Source organism: Scleropages formosus, chromosome 10 (assembly GCF_900964775.1).
Source record: "Scleropages formosus chromosome 10, fSclFor1.1, whole genome shotgun sequence".
In the NCBI taxonomy this organism is placed as follows: Eukaryota; Metazoa; Chordata; class Actinopteri; order Osteoglossiformes; family Osteoglossidae; genus Scleropages; species Scleropages formosus.
In genome coordinates, this window is record NC_041815.1 from 20,379,404 (window position 1) to 20,387,805 (window position 8,402).

Genomic DNA, 8,402 nt, shown 5'->3' on the forward strand with positions numbered 1-8,402 from the left:
ATTTAATTTTTGGTCTGTATAATCTGTGTATTTGCTAAAACATTTTTACAGGTGAACAAACACGTTATGATGTTGCACTATTTCATTGTTAAAACTTTAATGACGGGCTTCTAGGAAAGGTGATCTCAGTATAATTTATTTGTGCCACAACTGGTTTAATGGTCATTCAGTGACATTAGCTGCTTGTCTAACCCAGGGTCACAGTGGTCTGAACCCTATCCTGCAGACACATGACTAAGTATTGTGTATAGTAGATGGAACTACTGAAAGTCCCTTGCAGGAGTTCCAGACACCACCCTGCATTCACTCCTCATTTACAGTCTACAGTTTAGTAACTAATCCACATAAAACACATTTGGACTAGGAGAGGAAACCAGAGCAAATGTAGATGAACATGGAGGAAACATGACAGTATTTGAACCTATACCTGAACACCTCCAGCAGCTATGAGGCACCAGCATTATCTGCTGCACCACTGTGCAGTTCAGGTAAAGTGGTTTTCATGAGTAATACTGCATAACAAGCAAGAAACACAATGTCCTGCTGTATTTCCATATGTGCAGTATTAAAATTTACAAGCAATATAACTACAGATATATATAGACAAAATCCATCTGTACAGCTTTACAAGGTAAAAGACTTCACAGTACTAAAAGACACACTTGTGTTACCCCGTAATAACTTTAAAAAACTGTTCAAGTGACATGTTTTGTCACCAATCAAATTGTCTCAAAATCTCAGGCGCAGTCAAATCATCCACATCCGCCAATGGGACACCTAACACCGATTACATTGGCGACGCTTTGCATATTTTTATCTTTGACTGACAGCCCTTTTGACCAATCGTATTATCCGATTTGTCTTTGTTCACCAATAGATTCCGGAGACATTGTTTATGGGCGGTAGTTTTAAATTCCCGGTTGTTGAACCGCTGGAATCAACAGAGGCAACTGACAGAGAGGATAAGGTTCTGAACACATATAATTTTGCCTTTCAGGTATTCATCTTTCAGCAAATAAGCACTTTAATGTTTCCTATGTACTGAAAGATAACCCCATGTTTGCTAGCTGACAAGCTAGCTGAGCAGCTAACGCCAGTTCCACCTGGACATTCGCTGCTCGGAGAGTCCGGGAGTGAAAGTAAGTTAGCTAGCCTAGCAGTTAGCTAAAAAGCTAGTCACTCGTGTTGTGACTTGTGTCTATGTTAGAAAGACCTTCACTTAAACGTAGCAGCCGAGTTAGTGCTTTTAACATTCACATTCATATCATATGCGAGAGAGGTACAGTGAATTACGTATAAGAAGGAAGCTAAACGGATGCTGACTGACTTGACTAGATTCATAACTCCGCCAGAACTGACTGTGTGTGATTGTGAGGTAATTGTTAATTTAAAAAAAAAAAAAAAAAATGTCTGTAAAGTTGGAAAAAAAAATGGCCGCGGTTTTGGAGATTCTTGTTTCTTTTTTTTTTTTGTATTTGTTGCTTAACTTTCTGTTCAGCCTGTGCACTTGACTTGTATTTGTGAAGCTATCTACTATCTAGTATCTGCTGTAAAATTAACACCACATGATGACATGTCCCTTGACAGAGTGCATGACAGCTGGATGATATGTGTACTAAGCACTTAGGATACTTGCAGCTCCGTGATTCTCAGCATCTTAGTTTTATCCTCATGTGACTTTAACTTCAGGCTTTTGGGTGAACTTCAGCTGTTCTGATCATTAGTCCAGTTCCTAACATCAGAAAGCCAAAATTTCTGTTTTCAGGGACTGATGCCTAGGCTAAGGTATCGCAAGCTGCTCTTCATAACCGCAGTTTTCATTCGTTCAGTCTTAATGGTGCTGTTTTAGTTATACTGTTTTATGTGCATTGGTCAATAATGTATCCTTTCAGGTGTCCTGTCTAGCTGGTTTTGACTGTGCCAGAAAACCATGGAGGCTGGGCAGAGTGTGCAAGCAGAAATGGAGTTCAGAGGAGCTGAATTTAGTGTTAGAGCAGAAATGGAGGAGGAGCTGCTGGTTGTGGAGATCTCTGATTCACTGACTGCGGACCAGTGGAGAGGAGAGTTCGATCCTGCCTGTAAGCGCTTCATTTTACTGCAGATGTGATGTTTTTTCTCTTAACATCTTAGTACAGCTGTAAAGGCCTGTCTCTTTCTCTCAGATATTGAGGACCTCACACGCAAAACTGGCAACTTTAAACAATTTCCCATCTTCTGCAGCATGTTGGAATCGGCCATCAGCAAGGTTGGAACAAACACCCTTGAGGTGTTATTGTTATCAGCTTTGTGCAATGCCACAAAACTCTGGCAAAAAAGTGCATGCTTCTGGTTGCATTTAATAGCAGGATATCCTTGAATATATAAATATCTGAAACGTCCCTCAAAAGCCAGAAGTACGTCTATGTTTGTGTGCCCAAGTGTCACTTCTGCAGTTTTTTGTGCAATATATCAATTACATATTCTGTTGCCAAATGAATACAAACCTGCTTATTGCCTGAAAAGCCAAATACAGTTCTGCTTCTCCACAGACTAGTGAGGCAGTGACCCTTGACCTTTTGACGTACGCCGATCTGGAGCTCTTACGAAATCGGAAAACCGGACTTTCAAGCAAAGCCCGTCCACATTCACTGTCTTCAGCCATCAGTGCCAAACGCTACCTCATTCTAATCTACACAGTTGAGTTTGATAGGTTAGTAAACTTTGTGTCCACAATGGGTGGTATTTACAATTTTAAACTCTACATTTCTAAACTAAGTTTTTACTTTTATTAGTATCCTGGAAACTGCAGGGTTCGCCAGTGCATGATCAGCACATTAAAGCAAAATTGTAATATCTTCTGTAGGAAAATGTTAAACATATTCAGAAAGTGTTGTATTAGCTGCTTTACAGCTTACTTAAATGGGCTGTATGAAATCATGCCTTGTAATTATTTTTGAGAAGTCAGTACGTCTTCTAAGAAGCCCTGATGTCTGTGGATAAACTGTCTTGGTTTCCGGTAGCTATTAGCTCTTTTCAGCTCATGACAAGACCTGTTTTTGTCTGAACATAGCCACTGGTGTATATTTCAACTGATGGTTTGTGCTCCTTTCATCCAGATTTGCTGTGTTGTATCTTGTGCTCACTTTAGCATGGGCTTCTGAATTTCTTCTTGAATCTGTTTCTTCTTGCCAGGATTCACTACCCACTGCCCCTACCATACCTGGGCAAACCAGATCCAGCTGTCCTGCAGAGGGAAATTCAGGCCCTGCGGGCAGAGCTGGCTGCGCTCAGAACACAGGGAGGCCGCAACGTGCAAGATCCAGAAACGTCACGGCTGCGTGCTGAGTCAGTACATGCGGAACACACTTGAAAAGGCAGATGCCCCTCTGATTTTGACTTTTGCTTGTCATGCATATCATTCCTACATGCATAGTCAGTTTTCATTAAACATAGAACATTTTAAAAATTAAATCAGCGGTGTAGAGGAAAAAGTTCTGAGTTGTGTAATTTTGTGCCATGTGGAAAACCTTTTTCATTAGTTCATTGTTACTGAGTAAACTGAGGACAAATGAAAACCTGCATGCAGCTAAAAGTGCTAATCACATGGCTGGACTAATTAGGCCGGTTCAGAGGACTGAACAGTTGGCTGACTGAAAAGCTGTTGACTCTCTAGTTACACAGCAAAGCTGCTAAGTCAAATAAAGCATTTTTTTCTTAATTTATTCCAAAAGGCTGTATACAAAGTTTGTGAATTCTTAATAGCTGAACTATCAGAATTATTGAGGCACTGGTCAAATTTCTAGATTTTCTTCTTCCAAGCTCTTGGGTATTAATAGGAATGATTTTAGCTGTATGAAGTCAAATTATACAGGTAACCAAATTAAATTTTAACCAAAATAAAAATCCTCAGTAAATCATGACTGAAGCCGAATACAGATCTGCATGGCTGCTTGGTCTTTGAGACTGGATGGAAAGCTCTTGTTCAGTAGCTTTACCTAATCTCATTTACTACCTGTTCATCCCATGGTTTTAATTGTGCCATCATCACGTTTTCACCTCCCCTAAAATCCCTCTCACAAGATTGGCTCGGGTACGAGGAGAGAAGGAGTCCTTGGCCCAGGCCCTTGAGCGACTGCAAGCAGTCGGAGTAGACCGGACTCCTGATGCAGGAGCGCGGGGCCTCCGTGAGGTCATACAGAGCCTAGAGGAGCAGCTTCTGAGAGAGAGAGCAAAAAACCAGAGATCTGCCAGTAAGAGGAGCCAGGAAAGACGTCTCCTCCTGGACCAGGTATGTTGCAATTCAGAAGTGTTTGTTGTGCCTTTTAGTTATCTTTTTTTTTTTTTGATAATGTTCCCATAAAAAAAATCTGTAATTATTTTGCAACAAAAGACCATGCAAGAATCCTGAAGTTCATATTATTGTATATACAGTACCTGGGTCTGCTGCCCTTATGTTGATTTAACACTGTCAACATTCAGATGTTTTCCTAGAGAACATACTTGTAATTGTCTTCCCCTTCCCAGCTGGAGGACCTGCGTGCATCAGAAAGGGCCTTGCGGATCAGAGTGAAGAGTCTGACCAATGAGCTGGCCTTGTTGCAGCGTGGGTGTGTAACTAGAAGCTTTGCATCTGATGCCTTGCACCTGCAAACCCAAATCGTTCTCTTGTATGTCTCTGTGTGCTGACTGATTTCTCTCCTCTCAGGAGGGCTTCTCCTCTGGCATTCAGGCGGAGTAGCTCCAGGGGAGAGTACGATGTCGTGGGTCCACGGTCAGTGTCCCGGGAGCGGAGTCTTGGTGGAGGAATGAGGGCTCGTTCAGGCTCTCGAGAGAGGACTGATGACCGAGACAGAGGTCAGAGGGCTGGCTCCACTGGGACTCGACCTCGTGTTCCCAGGCCTTCACCTTCACCTACAGGTAATTTTTGTTGTTGTTTTTCTTATTATTAATACTGATCTTCAACGTTGTTGTATGGTTCACCACAGCAAATAGGATACTTTTATAAACAGACTTTCATGTCATTGCCCTTAACCACTATTCAACCTACTGTTTAGGGGCAATATTACATTAATTCCCACTTTTGTTTATTGGTGTGGGTTTTTGAAAGCTGTTGTGCAGTTTTTATGGTCCTGAAATTTTAACATAATTGCTATGAATAGTTTTGGCATGACAAGAAGGATGAGCTGGGGATGAACTTATTCCTCTGATCCTGCAGGATCCCGTGCCCAGCGGTTTGACCCCACAGGTTACGTGCTGGAGCGTCAGCGCAGACAGAAAGAAACAGAGATCAAGAAGTCAGTGTGCTTTTCTTAAACAGTTCTTAATTTTTGATCAGTTATCTCAGTTAAGTATATTTATTCTTGTTTAATGTACACCTGGAGATTATAACTTTAAACCATTTATGTAGTCACGTACTGCAGTACTAGTTCATTAAGAAATGCTGATCTTCATCTTAGCCAAAGGAAGATCAAGAGGGATATGTTGACCCCTCCCACTAACATGGAGAGAGGACGTTCTCGGTCCCGTGAGATCCGACCACAATTCGCTCGATTGGGCAGTGGAGGACGAGGGAGGAGTTCTTCGGCAGAGAGTAGAAGGAGCCGTCGCTTTTCTGACAACTCACTGGTTGAGCTTGAAGAATTATCTAAACCTATCCCCTCTAGGTAATTTACCCATTCTGTTTCTTGCAATTTTTTAGGAGAGCTAGTGATAACTGGATCTTTTAATGGATTGGTGCATCTTTTCCAAGCATTGCCAGAAGTGTCTGTAGCATAATTTTGGTTTTCTTCAGTGTGTCTTTGCTCACAGACTCATGTGAGCGTTTCTGTGATAACCACCTGTGATGCTTTGCATTGTCAGGACCAGAAAAGCTTCCTGTAATAGTTCTTCCATCCATACTGTGGTAAGTATGGAATAAGTAAAACAATTTTCTGTAGTGCTGAGAAGGATTAGAGTATGGTTATAGGAATTCTGTTACAAATATGTTTTTGAGATTTTTTTTTTTTTTTTTGGTTTATGACAAAGATGCATGTAACTGCACTCCTGCAATGTGTGCCTTTTATTCTTTTATGTGCTCTTCTCCAAAGCAAAAGTACAACTTTTATTATGTAGTAAAAAATATGAGCTGTTATGGAGAAGACTTTTCACTCACTTGACAGTTGAACGTAATCCAAATACACAGGCCAAAATGTTAAATTCAAATAGTCTAATATCTCTGGAGCAGTTCATTTTGCAGGCAAAAAATGTAGGACCACATTATTTCCACTGTCCTTGTCTCTTGTAGCCCAGAGGGAGACATTCCACTAAGAAGCCTTTATGCAGCACTCCAACTCACAGCACGAGGGCTGTGGATAAAGGTTGGTCTTGATTTGCCTGGACAGTGTTAGTTTTTGCCTACATTAGTTAACTGTAAGGTGTGGTGAATCACGAAACTGAACTTGTCAATTTTCTTATTACGCTAGAGAGTGCTGACCTGTCTGAGATCGATGCCCGTCTTCAGGCCCTGCAAGAATACATGAGGGACCTGGACACTGGGCGCTAGAGCTGCCCCCTTATGGACATGGCCTCTGCACCTTTGCAGCAGATTCCACTCCATTGCAGGGAATCCCTATAGATGCAAGAGAATACAGAATAAACTCCTGTGGATCCCAACAGCAATGTACTTCAGGTGCTGACAAGCCAAGCTACATGAGTTTTTGGCAACACAAAGACAATGATGCTGAAACATTATGGGAATGTTTCAGTGACATAATTTTCAGTTTTAATGACCTAATGCACCCATAATACTTTGCTGCCACCACAGGAATGGTAGTTGGAGCCAGCCTCAGTGCTCTGGAAACAAAAAGATGAGCTAGTCAGGCAGGTGCAACAACAGATATGCAATAGGACTTGGTTTCTGGTGCTGCTTTTTTCAAAGTGTAGCCTCAAGATTTCTAGTCCATGTGTCAGTTTTGTGTAATCAATCAGTGCAGTGGATGGGAAGGACACTTGTTTACTATATATAAGTAAATAATTTGTCAGAAGCAATAATGCAGAGTTGTTGCACCTAGAGTTGCATTTTAGAATTTGGGTTTCAATTTTTTTTTTATTTGTCCCATGTCTGCTTTAGACAGTATTTCTGTATGCAAAAATGAAAAGCAACTGGAGGACATTTTAACCCTTTCAGATTTTGGGGAGCTACAGATCACTTTTGGGTGTGAGCCCATGTCAGTCTATGTCATTTCATCCCATGTTTGTCATTCCTTCTAACATCCTTGTAGCTTTACCTTCAACTTTTAACCCCAGACTGTTTTTTATGCACTAGATATGATCTCATCAGGAAGATTTTACTGTGGTAATGCTATAGTTCATGTTTTTAATGAGAGCTCCGTTTGTTAAATAATTGTTCCTTTGTGATTTACTATAATGCATCCCCTCACCAGTTTTTAAAAGGGATCAACTGACTGAAAGATGTGTTCCTTCCCACCTCACCCATCAATTGACACTGCTTTCATATTTCATAGATGCCAAGGCATCACTATCACTTCCAGATCCAGTAAAGCTATTTACAATTCTTGGAGCTAGTCATTATCAGTATGTATCTGTAGAGGAACACAAAGCCAAAGCAAGCTGTATCTGAAGTAGGGTATGGTCCTGTCACTCTTGCTGAGTGTGCTGGTCACTGCTTATGTGGTTGTACTTCTTTAAGCTGGCACACCTGCATGGGAGAGTGCTACTGTGTAACCTCCAGCTGTCATAGTTCTGTTGCAAAAACACTAGCACTGTGAGTCCTCACCTTCTAGGCAGCGAAGCACAGCAGATAAAGTTAGCAAGGATCCTGTACTTACACATATTTTAACCAAATACATATCTTCCCAGTTTACCTGTGTATTGCAATAGTGATTTCACAGCAACTAGGTTTACAGGTTAATTGCTGATCTAAGTGATCTACTTAACATTATTCTGTCTGTGTGCAAGATATAGATACATTTTGATACTGTGATGAATGTGAAGTTGGAATAAGTGAATTGTTCTGAAATGGGTATCCAATTCTTGAAGTCCAATGTGACAATATTATAGAAAAATATTACCTGTTTCCACTCCTTGTAAAATGAAATATTTACATTAAACTTGATACATACAACCTGTGGTTTTTCTCTTTACTAGGTCCTTTCTTAAAAGCCCAATTAAAAAAAAAAAAAAAAAAAACAAACTTATTTTCAGGTCTTTCAGTCTGTATGCCAGGAAATAGGACTATGAAATACCAGTCCCTGATGGTGTTTATTAAGTTAGCAGATGCTAACTTAATATCTCCAGGAAAAACATAAGTGCATTACACCTACAGAAAGGGATTTGGATCCAGATGTGATTCTTGATTAGTCAATCACATACCACTGTATAAACCAGTATACATTACACAAAAAGCTGCATATAAGACTTGAAAA

General features: G+C 40.6%; 1 protein-coding gene across 2 annotated transcripts; it reads left to right on the plus strand.

Annotated features, from left to right (window-relative positions):
- The first annotated feature begins 937 nt into the window (after positions 1 to 937).
- ccdc61 (coiled-coil domain containing 61) lies at positions 938 to 7,986 on the plus strand. 2 transcript variants are annotated; one of them, XR_001965975.2, is made up of 13 exons: positions 938 to 1,139; positions 1,893 to 2,078; positions 2,163 to 2,245; positions 2,529 to 2,689; positions 3,172 to 3,324; positions 4,060 to 4,267; positions 4,504 to 4,586; positions 4,685 to 4,896; positions 5,195 to 5,273; positions 5,436 to 5,642; positions 5,839 to 5,881; positions 6,268 to 6,335; positions 6,441 to 6,516. XR_001965975.2 is itself a non-coding variant. In XM_018748537.2 (13 exons), the coding sequence occupies exons 2-13, from the start codon at positions 1,931 to 1,933 to the stop codon at positions 6,518 to 6,520; spliced, it is 1,530 nt and encodes a 509-aa protein (XP_018604053.1). In that variant the 5' UTR covers positions 938 to 1,139; positions 1,893 to 1,930; the 3' UTR covers positions 6,521 to 7,986. The 2 variants fall into 2 exon arrangements, 1 of the variants encoding a protein (XP_018604053.1); XM_018748537.2 differs by having other exon boundaries at positions 6,263 to 6,335; positions 6,441 to 7,986.
- The last annotated feature ends 416 nt before the right edge of the window (positions 7,987 to 8,402 follow it).